The following is an 18761-nucleotide window of genomic DNA, read 5'->3' as shown; positions in this document are numbered from 1 at the left end:
GGAGCTGTCCCCTCCCCCTTCAGTTTGAGGTGGGAGCTGGTCCCCTCCCCCTTCAGTTTGAGGTGGGAGCTGGTCCCCTCCCCCTTCAGTTTGAGGTGGGAGCTGGTCCCCTCCCCCTTCAGTTTGAGGTGGGAGCTGGTCCCCACCCCCACCCCGAGGAACACCTCTATTTGTAAATGGCGTGGGTGTATCACAGGCGACAGATCTCCACACTCACTCAGGTGCTCAGACCCCTCCCCGGCAGCCGGGGCTACCTGATCTAAGAGCAGTGAGCTGCCCCCCCCCCCCACACACAGCTTTGTCTTTCTCCCAGGAATGCTGTCAGTCCATCTGGTTACGGAGCCAGCTGTCCCGGAATGTGGCTCAGTGGCCCCCATGTTTCTTTTGGTCCCACAGAGCAACAAAGAGTGATGCTTCTCAGCAGGTCCCCCTCCGGGCCCAAGAAGTACTTTCCCATCCCCGTGGCGCACCTGGAGGAGGAGATCCGAGTCCGCTCCGCAGACGACTGCAAACGCTTTCGGGAGGAGTTCAATGTGAGTGGGGTGGGGGGGTCCTCTGTCTTGTCCTGGGGTGGAATACGCGGGCAGGTGGTACCATATTTCAGGATCCGTTGCCTGAAGACGGGAACTCTTGCGTCAGTCATGACCCTGTTCCCGAAGCGCGTTTCTGGAGACCTGATTTTTGCTGCAGGGCGCCTTCCCACCTTTGTTGCTCCTTCCTAAGATGGGACGGACTCTTGAGGGAGATGTTCCCAAAGGCTCCTTTCAGCGCTGACACTCTGGCTGCCGTATCCTAAAATCCAGCATGACGGAGACTTGGGAATCTTGTGAACATGGAGAACCAGGGCCTGAGCAGGCGGCGGTGGGACGGCTCCGTGCTGAAAGCGGGGAGCCCCACCCTACTTTTCATGGGCTTCGAAGAGCTTACGCATCTCGCTGGCAAAGGAAATATGCCTCTTCCGACCCCCGCTCAGAGCATGAATTAAGCAGTTGTGGGGCTCCCTGAGGGGGGGGGGTGGTGCATGAACTCTGCCTGTGAGAGCCCTTCAGTTTGAGGTCTGCTCCAAATCCTTGCCTTCATTCGGCTACTGTGACCTTCTCTGTGACCTCCGTGATGCCCGTCGGGACAGTCCCCATGGTAGCAAACCGAGTCTCCTGACTCAACAAGACTACGGACGTGTGTTCACCATGCTCCTTTGTGTTGCTCGTGTTACAGTCAATGTCCTGGGACTCCTGAATGTGTTGGAGAGATGGGGGGTGGGGGGGTGGGTAAAACAGACACTGGGAAGTCTCCTTGGGTTTGACTGCTCAGAGTTAATCCCTGACTGTGTTTTGAGTTTCGTTTTTTGCATTTTCCTGGTTTCGTGCACAGCCATGTGCTGAGCGTGGAGGTTGCAGGAGGAGGGGCCAAGCGGACCGGCTGTGGACCATGGGTCCGTTGCACCTGCTCCGCTGGCCTCCACCACGGGGGTGCGCCTTGGCAGCAGAGGGGCCTGTCTTAGGGACCTCACGGCTCCCTGTGAGGCTCCGACAGCAGGCTTTGTAAAGAGCAAAGCATTGTGCAGTCGTTTTACCCAAAGATGACACTGCTTCAGCCCAGGGGACGTTTCATAAGGAAACGTCCGGTGAGGGCATGGGAGGTGACAGAGCATTTCACCTGCACTTGGCTTGTTTTCTAACCCATGCCTTGTCCGCCTTTATCCTGCTTCCTTTTAATTGTTTCTAAATGTATCCCCCCACACACTTTTTTTTGAGAAATTAGGTCATATTGAAAGACAGCTCTAAGCCATATTGTTTTGCAATCTGTCAGCCACATGAGCGAAGTGAACTCCCCACGTCCAAACTCTCCAGGTTTGCAGCAGACTTTGCCCCTCCTGCCTGGTCCCAGTTGCCCTCGCGCTGGGGTTTCTGCACGTGGTGGGGGGGCGGGTGGCCGGGCCAGCAGGAAGCCGTGGTCAGAAGCAGCGGGCTTTGCTGCCGTCTCGGGGAGGAGTGAGGGCCACTCCGATGGAGCAGGGCCAGAAATAGGGTCAGGCAGGTGAGGCTGTTACCCCAGGTACAAAGAAACCTCCATTCTTCAGGAGAAATAATTTTTAAGGCAACAAGCAAATATATCAAAATCAGAGTGAACGATCCATGCTGAGCGAAATAGTGCAATTGCGAATAAAGACGAGGCCCTGCCGACGGGTTTCTCCGACGCGGCCTGTCTCTGCAGTTACCCATCCTGACTGTACATAAAGGTTTCATGAATGGGTCCTCAACAATTTTTCTTTTTTTGGCTTTGATTTTGTCTTTAGAAAGAAATTAAATATTCAAAGGCATTGGAATATTATTTTGCTTGATTTTAGGGGCAGTTCTGGGGAAACCACTTTAAATTGGGTGCTTTATCCTTCTCGCCCTGCCCAACCCCTCCCACTGAGTGGCTTCCCTGTGGCCCCCTGGAGGCCTCTGTGCAGGGCGGGGCGGGCAGATAAGCAGAGGGGAGGAGGGCCTGGGCCTGGCGCTGGGGGACCTGGGGCGAGCTGCCGGTACTCTCTGGACCCGTTTGCTCCTCTCACGAGTGGGAGCCGGCCGGGCCCTCAGCCACGTTTATGTGGCTTGCCCCTTGTCAGGGCCCCAAAGCCTGCCAGGACCAGCGCAGGCCTGGCTCCACACTTGAGCTGGACGACGGCATCTCATCTCCCTCCTTGGCGCCGGCTGTCCTGAGTTCCAGTCCCAGACGCTGTGGAAGGGACAGACGAGGCTCAGAGTCGTCCAACCAGACGAGTCGGGATGTGCTTATTGGCCGACCCAGGGCTTCAGTGGCCTGAAAGCGTTTGGCACGGGGGTCAGCTCGGTGGAGCCGTCGGGGAGGGACAAGGGGACGCGGGCTCTGGCCTGCCCGGATGCCTGGCCCAGCTCGTCTCTTACCAGCCCAGAGGGCTTTGGGCCATTACTTAACCTCTGCCTGCCTCAGTTTACTCACCTATAAAATAAGGATGCTGCCTGCCACAGGACATCCCCTGGAGTATCCTGACACGTGAGAGAAGCAGTTGTGGGCCTTGCTTAGCTGCGTGTCTGCACAAGAGGGGGCTGCGGCTGCCATGCTTCTGAGACCCCTCCTGGGAACCCCCAACCTCAGTCGCCACCCCTCCACGCGCAAGAGCTCTCCCACGGAAATCTGTTCCAGGCTCCCCAATTAAGCCCCATCAAGGGAGCGCCATTCAGACCCAGAACAGCCCACTTCCCCGGACAGAATCTTCTCAGTCTCAGACCATCCGGCTAGCCCAAGCCAAGGCCGGATGCAGCCTGTCATTAGCGTGTGGAAAGGCACAGGGGCGGGGCCGCTAGGAGAAGGCCCCATAGGGCATGCAAGCCAGGCATGTCCCCCAGAGCTTGCTGGAACAGCTCCCACCGTGCACCTCTCTGCCCTTCTCCCCACCTGCCCAAATGCCAAGCATGGAGGAAGGGGAAGGGGCAGGACCTGGGGCTCCTCCCGTGTGTTTATGGACATGAAATCTCACCTCAAGGGAGCAAACAAACAAACCTCCTTTGGCCACTGTATGTAACTGGACGATCAGTCATGGTATTTGGTGACCAATTACCACGCACGTGGCTCACACCCGGCACCGCAGGGATGACCCAGTTACGGCGGAGCCCTCCCCCGGGTGCTGTCCCGCTTCCCCTGTGCCATATGAGCAGCTCAGAGTCGAGGGTCCATGGGCACACGGACAGCAGGAGAAAGGGATGGGCCAGCCCCTCGCGGCTGTTACTCTGTGTGCTGGGCTACAGAGACGTGTTCCCTACGCAGAGCGCTGGGCCTCTCACGCCAGGTGCCCCTCTGCGCCGCCCACGAAGCCAGTGTTCCACCCCAGCTCCGTATTCCGGGTCTCAGGTCCCTGTGGTGGGGAGGGGTGGCAGGGCTGGGTCCACGCTCGCCACCGAGACCCCTCGGGCCTCTCTACCCACCACGTTGTAGCCATTCACCTTCCAAGGAAGAGGGAGGCATCCCGGGGCCTCTTTTTCTTTGTCTTTTTAATGTACTATTTGTATAGACTTTGATTTGTAGAGCGGTTTTAGGCTTGCAGAGGGTCAGGGTTCCCACGTGCCCGCCCTTCCCTGCACACGGGTTCCCCGGCTGTTCCTGCCTCCGTGCGCTCCGCGCGTTCCAAACGGTGACTGCTGCTGACGGGTTGTCATGCTCTCAAGTCCAGAGCTGGGGTTCCTGCGTCATCCATCGGGCGGGTTTTGACGAACACGTGACATCTTAGTAATACACCTTGTTTTTATTTTCAGGGCTGAGGTCAAAAACAGGTTTCAGGTATAGACAATGAGGAGTCGTAGAATGTTATCACCAGTTGCCTGTCCAGGGCGGGTCCAGGAAGTCAGTGTCAAGACAGTTTTGATAAGAATCAGAAACTCCAGCAGAGAAGGTGCTGGTCCCAAGCAACCCCCACCACCTGCCCCCGCCCAGGCTGGCCTCCACACCGGCCCTGGAAGGTTCTCTGACCATGGCCAGCCAGTGTGGTGACCCCAAAACGGGGAAAAGATGACACTGGCTGGCAGGGGCTGAGTCAGGGATGGAAAAGCCCTGTAATCCGGGAGAGGGACGCGCTAGGCACCTGTGCGTGGCAAGTTCTTCCCTCCTGACTCACGGGGTGAGCAGGCCTAGAGTCTGGGCTGCACTCTGAGCCCTGCCCCCACGCCCCTGGGACTTTATACTTGAAGAAGGAAGCACCTGCCTCGTGGCCTCGTGGCTGCGCCAGGCCAGACGGCAGGCCCTGACCCATGTCTGCCCTTGCAAGCCAGGGCATTCCGGCCACATCTGCAGCAGCCGTGGGGGGCGGTTTCCTCATCTGTAACCTCAGGATCCTGTCATCGCAGGATGGCTTGTGACGGCCGGGGCCCCTGATGCAGCTCCTCCTACGGGGCCCAGCACACCGAAGATGCTGCAAAGACTCACTTAGTGCTTGAATTCCTGGGGTTCCCGGTCCGGTCAGTGTTTAGGTTGATGTTGAAAGGCATGATGTGGGGGTTCAAAAGGCTCTTTCCCTCTGTGCACTGCGGCTCATCTGAGTGCAGAGGATGACCCAGCAGCCCCCACAGGCAGGAGCATGGCCCGAGCTGGCAGGATGGGAGGGGCCCCAAGTGGTCGAGGAATGGAAGTCAGGGAGCCCGGGTTTGCGTCCACTGAGCAGCACATCGGTTACAGGGTCCGAGTGGCCCCTTCATGTCGTCACCTGAGGCCGGGGGATTAGGAAGCCAAGGGTGCACACAGGACCCCTGGGGATCTTCGTGCTGGTCCCGGGTGGGGCTGGGGTCAGCAGTTGCCACGGAGCCCCCTCTGAGCACTCACTGCTGGACCCTGAGCACACGGCGTTGCAAGCAGGGGCCCCAAGGCTGAGTTCCTGGTGCATCACTGTGCTTGTCCCTCAGCCCAGCCCCAGAGGCAGAGTGTACCTTCCCAGCCCCTCTGCACAGACACCCTTGCTCTCTACCCCAGGCTGTCCTGTCATTGGACGTATTTGTAGTGGGCCTGCTTTGGGCCCGGACACACCGCTCCAGGGGACTGGGTGACAATGCCCAGGCAAGTCCCTGACTTCATGTGTCTTCGGGTCCAACCGTGGGTCATCACTATACCCACGGCTCCCTTGGCCTGCTAGCCAGAGTGCCTTTCATCACGGCTCTGCCCAGCGCCCAGCACAGCCCACAGGCAGAGAGGGCCGCAGACTGGGGGTAGGGGCAGGGGGCTGTCCAGATGGAGTCTTCCTCCTGCCCGCGTTCCTTAGAGTGGCTGACGCGCACGTGGTATCTGGATGCATCCCTTTTCATGCTAACTGTGTTTTCTTTTCTAGTCGTTGCCGTCTGGACACATACAAGGAACTTTTGAACAGGCCAATAAGGAAGAAAACAGAGAAAAAAACCGATACCCCAACATCCTTCCCAGTAAGATTTTACCTTTCTTGCACGGTGGGTCCCATCGGGAGTATGTTCGACCTTCCCTCGCGGCTCCTGGGACTGTGCCTGTCGGGGCAGCATGGTGGTCGAGTGCTCGGAGATGGGGGCCCGCACCCGCACCGCTGCAAACCCGTGTTTGCACCGGGAGTATAGATGCCCATCTCCCACGGGCAGCCTGAGCCACCTCTGTCATGGTGGGTCTGGCCACCAAGCCTGTGCTTGGTGTTGAGACCCGCGCTGCCCAGTGGCCAAAGGGAGTGCCACCTGCATGGGCTGGCAGGACCTCCGACGGGATCCAGTCCTGAGCCCGTCTTGTGCTGGTGGCCCTGGCCCTCTCCTTGTCTCAGACTCTGTGCTCCTGGCACCAGCAGCAGGTCCCCTGGACTAGGGACAGAAACAAAAGAATAAGAAATGCCAGGTGGTGGGGGGCACCTGGGTGGCTCAGTGGGTTAAAGCCTCTGCCTTCGGCTCAGGTCATGATCCCAGGGTCCTGGGATCGAGCCCCGCATTGGGCTCTCTGCTCCACAGGGAGCCTGCTTCCTCCCCTCTCTCTCTGCCTGCCTCTCTGCCTACTTGTGATCTCTGTCTGTCAAATAAATAAATAAAATCTTTAAAAAAAAAAAAGAAAGAAAGGAAAGAAAAGAAATGCCTGGGGGGTTGGCAACCTTGTAGGAAGGCTGAGAAACCCCAACCACTGCGGGAAGCCAGGGGAGGCTTTTGGGGCCAGGGCGGCTGACCAGTCTGTCCAGGGAAGTGGCTGGCTGGGCCACGCCCTGGGGGCAGCTCTCACAGCCTCCCTTGGTGCCAGGACAAACCTGAAAGTTCCCAGTTGCCCTTATACAAGCTGGTCGAGGAGGGTTTCCATACTCTCCGTGCAGCTGGACCCCCACTGTGAGCTTTGCCCATTGGGCTGACAAAACAGTAGCCAGGAAGCGTTTAAATCCTGAACCCAGGCCTCCCAGGCATGCCCAGAGAGCCTCCCTTCTCCGACAGAGCCTCCATGGGAGCAAGGAAGCCAGCCTGTGCAGTGGGCTTCAGGCCGTGGACTCTTGGTTGCATGTTCAGGATCAGAGTGAAGTCCATGTCTTTTCTGGCCAGAGAAGCCATGGTCTGCCCCATTTGCGTGGCCTCTGGGCTCTCAGTGCTGATAGAAATAATTCTTCCGAACCTCACAGAGGATTTACATGTGTTGTTTGCGAAGGCCCCTGTGAGGCTGTGATCCAGATAAAATGAAAAATAACCAAATAGCCTTTGGGCTAAATTGCATTTGTATAAGCCGCCAAGGGAGCAGCAAGAGATGGGTCAGGAAGCTGTGTGACCCTGCCGCTGGGCGGGGGAGGGGACTTGGGCCCACACTGGACTCTGGACATGCAGGGGGACGGTTGGGGAGGATCGGGCGTGGGGTGTTGGAGAAGGAAGGAGGCCAGCCACTAGGCTTGACCAGCTCCAGTGAGGGGAGAGTTGTGGGGGGAGGCTTGGGTTCTGTGGGATATTTTGTGTCCAATAAAAACTGGGATATTTGGAAAGTAATATTATTATCTATTATTGGCTTAACTAATTAGCTTCCTTAATTCGTTTACTTTATTCGTTGAGCTGCTGAATGTGTAGGTTGAGGACTTCGTCCGAACCATGCGCTTCCCCGGGTTCCTGTCCCCCAGTTGTCTCTTGCTTACTAAACCCCCATAGTTTTTACTTTATATTATCTTTTGCTTTTTTATTTACTTATTTGTCAGAGAAAGGGGGAGATTGAGAGAGAGCACAATCAGGGGGAGCAGCAGGCAGAGGGAGAAGCAGGCTCCCGGCTGAGCAGGGAGCCCTATGGGGGACTCAACCCCAGGACCCTGGGATCGTGACCTGAGCCGAAGGCAGATGCTTAACTGACTGAGCCACTGAGGTGTCCCACACCTCTAGTTTTTAAAAGGTGACATTTATGCTGAAAATTAACAGTATTTTTGGTGAGACCTCAGTGGGGGCGGGAGTAATGGCCAGGTGTGGGAATTAGCTGCACCCGCCCCAATGCGCAGAGGTGATGGCCCAGGGTGGGGGACTGCCTCCCCCAGCAGCAGAGCCCACCCCCTGCACGTTGGCTCCAAGCCATGTTGTCCAGCTCGTGCTGTGGAGGGAAGTCGGCCTTTCCTGCTAGTATAAACATGGGATGGGGCCGATCCTGCGTCCTCCACGCGGGGAGAGGTCCAGCCCCCGCCCCCTCCTGCCCAGGCGCGCGGTGCCAAGGAGGCGGGGTGCTGGCAGTCATCAGGGGCCAGGACGTTCTGCCCGGATGTAAGGTGTTTCGTGTGGATGGGACACTGGGTCTCTGGGATGCTTCCAGGAAGACACTTGGCATGTGCCCTGAAGACCACCAGTGGGGGGGGTCCGGCATCAGCGAGGCACAGGCTGAGGGAGGTGGCGTCTCTTTAAACTGAGGATTTGGCCAGAGATACCCCCGGGGCCGGCTGGGGGCCCGGGACAGGAATGGGCTGGTTCGCTGGAGGTGGTTCAGGGAGTCTCGGGTCCGCGAGGCCGGGCTGTGGAAAGCCTCGGTGGCTCGTCAGGAGACAGCATCCTCTTCTCTGGAAAAACAGCAACAGATGATCATTTCAAGAAATAATGTTTTGAAAGTGAAGTGTGACTTTCAGAATAAAAAGACAGGAAGCTCTTAGAAACTGTGAGATTCTAAATCGAACCAGGAGGCTATTTTTTGCCCTCTGCTTTCTATAGTTGCTCTCAAAGCGTAAACTACACCAGATGATTTTCAGCCAGCTTTACGCATGTTCAGGAAGAGCTATTTCTGCGTCAGGGCTGCGGCCCCTGGGAGTGGGCGGGTCTCAGAAATGTCTGCCTGAGCTGGACCTTTGGAGTTTGATACCCCATAAAGGTCATGACTTTCCCTGGGCGCCTCATTGGCCCGTCATGCTAGGACAGGACGGATCTGGCCCAGCAGTGCGATGTCCAGACAGTGGTTGTCTGAAGCCGGCCTGCCTTCCAGGCTCGCGGGAAACCACAGCTGGGATTTGGGGTCCTTGCTCCAGAGCCACACCACAAGCACAGCCTTCTCAGTTAGTGTCAGTCCTGTGGGGACTAGGGAAGATAAAGCAGGATGAGGATACAGAATTTCTCCAGAATCCATGCAGTAAATGCCTGTGAAGCCCACATCCTCTACCAATCTCTGTGCCCGGCACAGTGTGACTAACCCCAGAAGCACCTGTGACCCTTGACCCTGGCCCTGGGCTGAGTCTGGGCAACCCCACTCTCGCTCCTCTCAGGGGAATAGGAATATGCCAGCAAGGAGACCCAGGCCCGGGCCTGCAACCACTTTTAAAGTCGCATGAAACTATCTAATTTCCTTTAAAATCAGAAAATAATATATACGTAATCCAATCTGGGTTACATTAAGCTTCATATTAACTCATAACGCAGTCATAAAATAAAATGTTTCATCTTTTTTTTTTTAATGGAGGGCATGGCCTATGAAGGTAGAAGTGACAAGGGTCCACCGAAATCACAAGGGGACCCTGGCTGAAACCTCCCTGAGGGGTGTGTGCACACCCCCCTCCAAAACACACACTCAGAAAGAAACAGAGAAAACACACTTACACCACACACCCACATATCACACCCTCACACACAGAGAAAACCCACCCCACACAGACCTCTCCGTGGTCCGCCCTCCTACTCTGGGCACTGCTTGTACAACAAGCCAGAATCTTCCGGGCAGGCGGCCCCCCTGTGCTCAGCCCAGGTGTGTGTGCCTTCTACCCACTTCCCATCCCTAGAGATCTGAAGGCTGATCGTTGGAGTGTGGCGTCTGCTTGTCCTTTCCCTGGAAAGCCTGGGAGACGGGGCCCTGTCCTTCCATCCAGGGTTATCCTGAGTACACCAACCGGTGCCCAGCTGGGGTTTCAGAGAAGCCTATTGGGATCTCACTGTAGGGTCCTAGCACGTGCTGCTGCTCCGGGTGTAGGGAAGATCCAGGGGCTCCCACTTGAATCTTTACCTCCGCTGTCATCCCGCGGGTTTTACTGAGCAGCTGGCTCAGTATTCAGTGAAACAGATGCGTTCCCACCGTCATGCCACGCGGGGTCTCCTGACACCCCCTCGGTCCCTGTGATCACCGTGGGAAACCCGGTCGCGTCCTTGGCAGCGTTTAATGCCATCGATGGAAGATATGTACGTGCTATGTTTTCTTGTTCCTTTTCCTCGTGTCATGTTTTGTTGTTTCTTTTTTAAACAGATGATCATTCCAGGGTGATTTTGAGCCAGGTGGATGGAACCCCGTGTTCAGATTACATTAATGCTTCCTACATAGATGTAAGTCTGCCATTTTCCTGTCCCCCTGCCCAGTATGACGCGCACATCTGGACCATTAGGGGGCTCAGTGTGAATCATGACTTATCTCTGGGGGCCAGGAATTAAATCATCACAACTTTCGTGGGCCATTTGGCCATAGCACGGGCGGCGTGGTTGCTACCAGGCCTTTTGAATTAGCATCTCTGGGGATTCATTTTTAAAAAGCCTAGAAGCACATGGGACATTTGTTACAGAGTTCTTTATGTTACTGATAAAACAGGTTAGGAGGGACCAGTAAGGCAGGTTTATAGTCAAACGATATCCACTGCATTAAGAACCCCCTTTAACTGAAACTTAAAATATCATTTACTAGTAATTATAAAATTATCATGAAAACACAGTGGAGGATAATTTGTATCTATTAACCAGTTAAGAATATTTAAGTGTGTGTGTGCGTGTGTGCGTGCGTGTGTGTGTGTGTGTGTGTGTGTGTCTGGGCAAGTATTAATGGAAACTCGACAAAGGGACGATCAAAAGTAGCACAATTTCTGAAGTTGCTAGTGAGTTTTCTTCCTATTTCTGTGTTTTCCAAGATTTTCGTGATTACTATGTTACCTTCCAAACAACAATGAAATCCTTCAGCAGAGGCAATTACGAAAACCTACCGACCCGATTTTATCGTTCTAGGGTTATAAAGAGAAGAATAAATTCATCGCCGCTCAAGGTAAGCTGCTCACTGTGACTTGCAGAAGATGATTCGGGTAAAATGCCGAGGACGGCGCCCGGGTCCTCCTCTGACGGCCGGAATGCGGGGGCTCCGTTTCGGCTTCTTGTCCGTGTGCCGTGCTGCGTCTCTGTGGCCTGAATGCCGTCTGTCCCACCTGTCCCTGCGTGCAAGGCATGCGGGGGCGTCTCTAATCTCGCGGAGCCTCGCGACACAAGGCAGTGCTCTGCTGACCCCGAGTGTCCTGGGAGCTGGGCAGAAATGCTGGGCTAGAGTCTGCGTCTTTGAGAGCGTCCTGAGGTCATTCTGTGCATCTGTGTGCGAAGTCCGTAAAGCTCATTCTGTGTACAGAGCTTCGAGAACGCAGACACGTTGGGGCCTCTGGGCGCTTTGTCCCCCTCTGTGGTCAGGGCCGACCGATAAGGAGCGTGACGGGCGAGGTCATTTCTAAGTGTGGGTGTAACAGGCATGTTGGGTGCTCGTCCACACAGTGTGTAGGTGTAGACAGACAGACATACCTCTTTTCCACATCTGCCTGAGTCAAAGCCAGGGCACGCAGGAGCCCAGCAGTGACCGTCTCAGAGGGCTGCTTGTTAATTCAGACAGACTTGGATCTCTTTCAGCTGGCTGAGCTCTGTGTGGCTCCCACGTGGTGGTTGATTTTGGGGGCGGGGGTGGGGGGCATGAGTAGCTTTTCAGATCAAGGCCATACCCACGAGGATGCTTCAGCCCCGGCAGCAGGCCCTCAGCCTTGCACACAGGCCACTTCGTGTGTGTGTGTGTGTGCATGTGTGTGTTTCTGATCTGGGCTACCACCCATCGCCCCAGGAGCTGGGGCAGGCCAACAGCAGGTGTCTTCAGCAAGAGTCGTTCAGAGAGCAGGTCCCAGAAGTCAGCGTCCATCAGCGTCACTTGAGAACTTACCAAAGATGCACATTCCCCAAGAAACAGGGCAGGGCACATGCACGTACACCCAGAGGACAACAATGTTGGAAAACCTGACAGACGTTAGCTGACACAGATAGAGGCTCCTCTCTCTCCCTCTCTCTCTCTCTCTCTGTCCTTGTGAGCAGGGGAGGCAGCCCGGGGCTGAGGCGGCAGCTGCAAGCAGCTGCCTCTGTGTCTTCCTGCTCCGCCCTCCGTGACATGTCACTGTCTTCCTCCGGGTCACAAAATGGCTGCTGCGTCTCTGGGCTCCGTGTCCATCTTCAGGCAGGAAGGAGGGCAAAGGGCAGAGGACTTCCTTCTGGGGATGCTTTATCTTTGGTTCTGGCCGCGTGTCCCTGGACGGCCCTGAGTACGGCCCGCTGCGGGGGTCTGGGACACGCGGGCAGGGGGTCGGACACGGAGGGCGGGTCGGCCAGTCTGCAGTGTGTGTGTGTGTGTGTGTGTGTGTGTGTGTGTGTGTGTGTGTGTGTGACGCACGGACACCTGTACCGTTCTGGAGTGGGCTCTGGTCTCCGCAGGCTTGACGAGCCCCAGTGGGCACAGGCTGCTGTGACACGCAGGCTGACCCCAGCCTCATCTGAACACCCTTTACTGCTTGTGATCGGGGTCACGCCCCAGGTGCCGATGCGCAGCCCCCCAGGACTCCCCAGCCCCACCAGGGTAGCGCGTGTGGTGCTGCGGCGGGACCCGGCGGGGAAGCGGCCGATCTCCCGGTCGCCAAGCAGGGTTTTCGTGCCTCGGAGCAGCAGGGCGGCGGTGGCCTCCCTGGGGCCCCACAGCCAGGGTGACGGGGGCGGGGACCCCCAGGGACCCTCTCCAGGCCTGACTTTGGGATCATCCCCTATCTACAGGCCCCAAACAGGAGACAGTTAACGACTTCTGGAGAATGATCTGGGAGCAGAAGTCCGCCACCATCGTCATGTTGACGAACCTGAAGGAAAGGAAAGAGGTGAGCTTGGCCTTCCGACTCACAGAGGACGCTCTTGTAGCTCCTGGGGCTTCGCTGGGGGGCGAGCTCACCACATCCTTTTCCTATTCCTCTCCCTTATCACCACAGAAGAAGAAGAGAAAAAAACAAAAAGCAAAAAACACACCAGTGGTTCACAGCAATTTTATCTTGAATTAAATGCGCTGTGTTCCCCGCATCTCCCTGCCCTAGACCATGACACGGAAACGTCGCGCTGCCCATCCTTACCTCAGCCAAGGGCCCCTGGTCAGCCGTCTGTTCTCACGCCCGGGTGGGAGCCACAGGCCTCAGAAATGAGAGCCTCAGGGTTTTCAGGCTGGTAACACGGTGGGCCTCAGACTAGAATTAAAGATGGATTTCCTGCTTCTTACCCAGACGAGAGAAAGGAATTTGGAAAACGAGGGGCATCAAAGGCACGTCACTCTCACGCCTGTGTGAGCTTTTCTAAAGCAAAACGGGTGTTCGTACTTTATAAGAACTCGAAACCTCTAGAAAGAAGAAGGATAAACGGAGTCACTTCCTACATGTGGCAGATGTTCCTTCGCGTCCACTCTCCTGGACAGACGATGCGGGGGGGGTGTGCGTGCTGTGAACCAGCTCACAGACCCTGGCCCCCACGATCTCTGTCCCCCTGGGCAGAGCAGACGCCAAACAGAAAGCAGATCAAGGTAAAGTGTCAGGAGGCGACATAGAAATCGCAGGGGGCCCAGGGCCCGCGGTGGGCAGCGAGGGCGGAGCAAGCCCGGCGGACAGAGGGCTCCGAGGGTGAGGGCAGGGGGCGCGCCAGGCCTTCTTTGTGCCGTCCGGCCCTTCCCTTCGTCCCCCCAGGAACAGGGCAGAGCACAGCGTGATTGTGGCTTCGGGGGCAGGAAGGAGGGAGACCCCCCACAGGGAGTAGCACCTCCCTTCCTTGGGTATGGGTCAAGGCAGGGCCCGGAGTGGCACCGTATCTCCGAGGCTGGAGGGACCTTGACCAGACGAAGCCCAGGAGAGGCGGCCCCTGGCAGGGTGATGGGACCCCGAGGCCAGGAGGGATCTGCTGGGCCCGCAGCCATGCCAGGAGGAGAAATGCGTCAGGGAACGGGGCTCGGGCCTCCGAGGGGAGGCCGAGGCGGGGGCCCGTGGCAGGCTTCTCAGCAGAAAGCAGGGCCTGAGTTGTAGAAAGTGAGCTTGCTCTCCAGATGAGAAGAATGGGAGGCTAGAAGGAGACTCGCTAGGCATGGGGAGACTGTTCTAGCATGTTCCAGTGTGCGGGCCAGAGCAAAGTGGTGGCAAGCAGGTGGAGAGGAAAGGCCAGCGTGCTGGGAGACCTCTGTCCTGCTGGTCCCTGCTGGTCTCCACCCCAGCCCTGCCGTCACTCACAGGCCTGGGACCCAGGCAGCTAGGCTCGGGCTGTGTCCTTTGAGACAGAAGTCGTGGGCCGGGCCCGGGGAGCTCAGCTGGAGCTCAAGGTGGACACTGGTCCACAGGCAGGACAGGCAGGGAAGAGCCCCTCCCGGTGCCACCTTCACTAATTTGTTTCGTACGTGCCAAGTGACACAGGAAAAAGCCTCCAGTTACCATTTCCTGCCGGGTAGGATGGGGTTTTTGTTTTGTTTCCAAGGGGGTTGGGACTGGGCTGGAGAGGCCACCCCCTTCCCCCAGAGTGAATCCTGCCCCGTGAATGGAAAGAGGGACAGGAGTCGGGGGGTTGAAGCAGGTGCGCTGAACGCTTCCCATGCTCCGGGCAGATGCCTGGCCAGGACCCGGCCCCCAAAGAGGAGGAGGACGCTGCCCTGGGAGCCCCGGGGTTCCCTGGAGCCAGCGGCCCTCCGGCTGCCACTTGAGCAGTGCGGGGATGGGGGTGGTGAGGGGGAGGGCTTGTTTACAAACAGGAGACCCAGTGAGACCAGCACAGGAGCGGCGGGTCTCAGAGCACGCCTCCGTTCCCCGCAGCAGGCATCCTGTTGCCATGTCACTGGACATTTTCTCTCTGATCTGTCTCCGAAGCCTCCTACTGGATTTTTCCATTTCTGTGACTCAGAGCTGGCCGGTTTCTGTATCTTGATTTTCACCATTTCAGATGAGATCATTTCTCAATAGAGTTCCCTTTTCTTACTTGGTTACACTTCTTTGTCCTCTCCCTGGCTTCAACATTCTGGCGAAAGGTTGTGAAATACAGTTGCTCCAGCATCTCATGATCTGACCAGAGGGAGGGGACTGTGGCCGCAGCGGGACCAGGAGGCCGAGGCCGAGGGCAGAGAAGCTTTCACACGCACAGCCCTGTGGGGGGCCCTAGACTCAACCCTCAGGCCCAAGTGAGGGCCTTTCAAGGGAAGCATCTCAGGGGGTCCTGGAGGGCCCCCAGGGGGCCAGCACCTTTGAGCTTCCGATTCTCCTTGGGATGCTTCAGAGATGTCCTGGAGGAGGTAGGGGATATTGTCCTGTTAGGACGGCGTCCTCACACTCTCCTGTGTCCTGTGCTCACAGCGGCCTCTTCCGCCTCAGGCTGCAGGTTCACAGTCTCCCACGTGTAGCCACCGGAAGCCCAGAAGGAGGGCTGGTACCGAGACAGGCCTCTGTGTGCAGGGCACCTGTCCTCTGTGGGCCCCTGCTTCAGCCAGAGCAGACTCGGGACTGCCCCCCAGCAGCTGCACGGCCTCGCATTCTTAGCCCTTTCCCAGCTCCGGGAACCGCCTGAGGGAAGCTGGTGTGTGCCGATGGCGGGGCCGGGGGCGCCCCCAGACCTGGTTATCTCTGTGCAACCATCCCGTGTAGGAGAAGTGCTCGCAGTACTGGCCGGACCAGGGATGCTGGACCTACGGGAACATCCGCGTGTGCGTGGAGGACTGCGTGGTTCTGGTAGATTACACCGTCCGGAAGTTCTGCATACAGTCCGTAAGCACTTTCAGTTACTGGCTTTCTGGAAAGGCCGTCCTGCGGAGAGCAGTGTCAGGAGCAAATATGCGTCTACTTTTTTAATAGGAAGACTTGCCCCCCCCTCTGCCGGGGCTGTAGGAGCTCTCGCTGAGTCGGGGCTGGGGAGGGTCACGTGCAGGAAGGGGAGAGGGTCGGGCTTCGTGGACTGAGGATGTGGATCTACGCAGGAGGAGACAGGTGCCCAGGGGTCTGCAGGCAGCCCCGGGCCCCCCTCGCCATCTTGAATGGAGGCAGCCCCGGGCCCCCCTTGCCATCTTGTCACCTGGGGGAGGGGCCCCAGGACTGGCGGTTCACGCCCAGTAGCAGGATGTCATTTCACACGCCGAAGTGGTAAGGTGGGATTTTTTTTTTAACAGTCTCAAAAGTATTTCTGTAGCGTCCTCAGTGTTTGTCATACTTATTTCCTGCTCATCCCCGCCCCATCCCTGCCTTAAAGAATGCCAGGCATTCTTCCCTACAGATGCCTGTGTCCAAAACCGTGAGCAGAGATCTCAGACAGATATATCTCTAAAAGGGGAGACAGAAGGTCACGGTGTCAGGAGTCAGAGGAAGGGGGTGGCATTGTGAGCTGCACGATGAGGTTTCCAGAAGCCGCAGCAACGAAGGGAAGAGGACGCGCTTTATCGTTCTTACTGTCCCCTGCTTGTGTCCCTCACGGTCACACTCCCACGTGCACGTGCACCTGTGTGTACACCAGCTAGCCCTCCGCGGTCTGGGGCAGACAGCCGCGCTCACGGGCTGTGGGTGGGCTGGTGGGCCCCATCATCCAGGCCCTCCAAATTAAGACACCGTGAGGAGTGAAAGGGCGCGCTGCTGCGGGAAGGAAGTGGGGCTGCCAGGCCGGCGGGGACGTGGCCGCCCTGCTCGCAGTGGGGGCTGGGAGCCGAGGGCCAGCTTCTGGATGTGTCTGGCTGCCCAGGGCCAGCCTGCCGTGGGCCTGGACAGGCTGCAGGTCCCACTCTGCCGGTCCCGCCCGCAGGTGGCGCGCCACCCATGTCCTCCGTGCTGCCCAGGGTCTAGGCGGTGGGGTGGGGCAGGGGCGGGACGGAGCATCCTCCGAGAGTGGTGTTGGGGGAGGGGCCCTTGCCCCCACTCACACCTCCCCATCCCCCGCAGCAGCTCCCCGATGGCTGCAAAGCCCCACGGCTCGTCTCCCAGCTGCACTTCACGAGCTGGCCCGACTTCGGAGTGCCTTTCACCCCCATCGGGATGCTGAAGTTCCTGAAGAAAGTGAAGGCCCTCAACCCCGCCCATGCCGGGCCCATCGTGGTCCACTGCAGGTATGTCCGCGTGGGGCCGTCGTGGGTTATGTTCTGTGGGCCGCTGCCGGCATGGGCAGGAGGGCAGGCCGGGTGGAATGAAGCAGTGTCTACTCACTGGAGACAGAAATGACACCTCAGAGACCCCCTTGGGGTGAGAGCTGGGGAGTTGTGTGGCCCACTCCGTGAGAGCAGAACCCTTTGCTTAGCGGCATCTGAGGGGGAACCCCAATATCCAGCACAGACAAAAGCCAAGAGGCCAGGTAGAGGGAGCTAGTGGGGCTCTGGGCAGGTTCACTTGGCCTCCCCTCCCCTGCCCCCAGAGACCCTCAAGTCACCTCTAAGGATAGAGCTGGAAACCACACTTCTATGGGGAGACCTCTGTCTTGAGACAAGAGTGCTCAGAGGGGCTGGGGGACACGGTCCAGGCCCAGCGAATAGCAGCCCTGAGCAGCTGTCCAGGGCCGGAAGTCCTGAAGACCTGGCTCTGTGGTCTGGGCTGCCCCTTCTCCTGCCAGCTGCGTTCTCCTCCTCTGCAGTGGGAGGGACCATCCTGGAGGGCCCTGGACTTGCCCCAGGGGTGAACTTTGCACAAAGGTAAGATCGGCATAAGCTGTCAACACTGTGATTATTCCTTGGGTTGTGGAAAAGCAGCTTCTGAAAGTGAGCCCATTTTCCTGAGCAAATTGTCTTCTGTCTTTGCACACCTTGGTGTCCCTGGTGGTTTTCATACTGAGCTTTCATTTCTTCTGGAACTCGTGGAGCCATAGCGGCAGGGCACAAGTTATCCCCTCTGTGTCTTACATCTCCATGCCCAGTTTGGCTTCTGGTGCCGAAGGTCATGTCCAAGAAAAGGCCTTGGACTTGGAGTTGGTAGACTGGCCTGTGCCCATGCTGGCTTTGGCGACAAAAACAGAAAGACGAAGAGTGCTCCCTCGCCAGACGCCCCATCCTCCCAGTGGGTGCTTGGTTAGAGTCTGCAGACAATTTGGAGATCAAAGGGGAAAGCCTGGTCATCCTGGCTGGGGAGGGAGTCCTGGACCTGCCCCTTGGGAGATGAGGGACCCTGGGGCAACCGTGCATTTAGCGAGGTGGTGTCTAGGATCGCGGGGGCCGGCCCTGCTAGCCCTGCCCAGGAGCTGTACTGGGGTGGGGATCTGCGGGCCAGTCCTGCTTGGCCCCAGCCTGGGGTCCTTGTCGGCCACTCCTGTTCTTGCCCAGACTTCACGGAAGCCAGAGTCTCCATGTGGCTTCTTCCAAACACTTGTGTGATGGAGTCAGAGCATCTGAATCACGTGTGCAGGCGCCTTCTGTCCTTTGTCCCCTTTGTCCTTTGGCAGTGCCAAGATCCTCCCCATGGCCTTGTCTGTAATGGCCAACACAGGTGTAATCAGGGTGACAGCCTGGTGAGCAGGGCCCTCCCTCCTCCGGGAGGTGGCAGGCCTGGACCGAAGGGCCTGAGTCCCTGCCCAGGGACTTCCAAGACCCCATCGGAGATCCGGGCCCTGCTGCGGCAGAGACCGCGGGGACATCGGTAGCCTGTCTTCAGGATCCAGAATCCGAGCCGGAGAAGTCCTGGCAGGAGAGGCCCTACAAGACCCTTCCCGCTGCCGCCTCTCCCTGGCTCAGGCTCCTGGTGGTGGCTGGCCGCTCAGCTCCGGATGGTGGGCGTGGGGGGAGGATAAAGAAAAGGCCTCTGGGTTGGGGCCAGGGCCGGCTTC

At 57.8% G+C, this 18761-nt stretch overlaps 1 protein-coding gene across 12 annotated transcripts in view; it reads left to right on the top strand.

The window, feature by feature from the left end:
- Positions 1 to 18761, top strand: part of PTPRE (protein tyrosine phosphatase receptor type E) — a 152396-nt gene that overhangs the window by 116497 nt on the left and 17138 nt on the right. For 11 of the 12 annotated variants that reach the window (XR_006603135.1, XM_045068536.1, XM_045068532.1 and 8 more), the window contains 7 exons: positions 397 to 533; positions 5834 to 5924; positions 10168 to 10244; positions 10911 to 10947; positions 12747 to 12844; positions 15620 to 15739; positions 16898 to 17061. Coding sequence is in view for 11 of the 12 variants with exons in the window: in XM_045068536.1 (XP_044924471.1) it covers positions 397 to 533; positions 5834 to 5924; positions 10168 to 10244; positions 10911 to 10947; positions 12747 to 12844; positions 15620 to 15739; positions 16898 to 17061 (724 nt within the window). In the remaining variant the exon portion in view is untranslated. The remainder of the gene's footprint in view (positions 1 to 396; positions 534 to 5833; positions 5925 to 10167; positions 10245 to 10910; positions 10948 to 12746; positions 12845 to 15619; positions 15740 to 16897; positions 17062 to 18761) is intronic. The other variant, XM_045068531.1, reaches the window with a different exon arrangement.

This window comes from Mustela putorius, unplaced genomic scaffold, assembly GCF_011764305.1.
Source record: "Mustela putorius furo isolate JIRA1106 unplaced genomic scaffold, ASM1176430v1.1 tig00003909_pilon_pilon_pilon, whole genome shotgun sequence".
Classification (NCBI taxonomy): Eukaryota; Metazoa; Chordata; class Mammalia; order Carnivora; family Mustelidae; genus Mustela; species Mustela putorius.
This window is presented reverse-complemented; position numbering and strand designations above follow the sequence as displayed.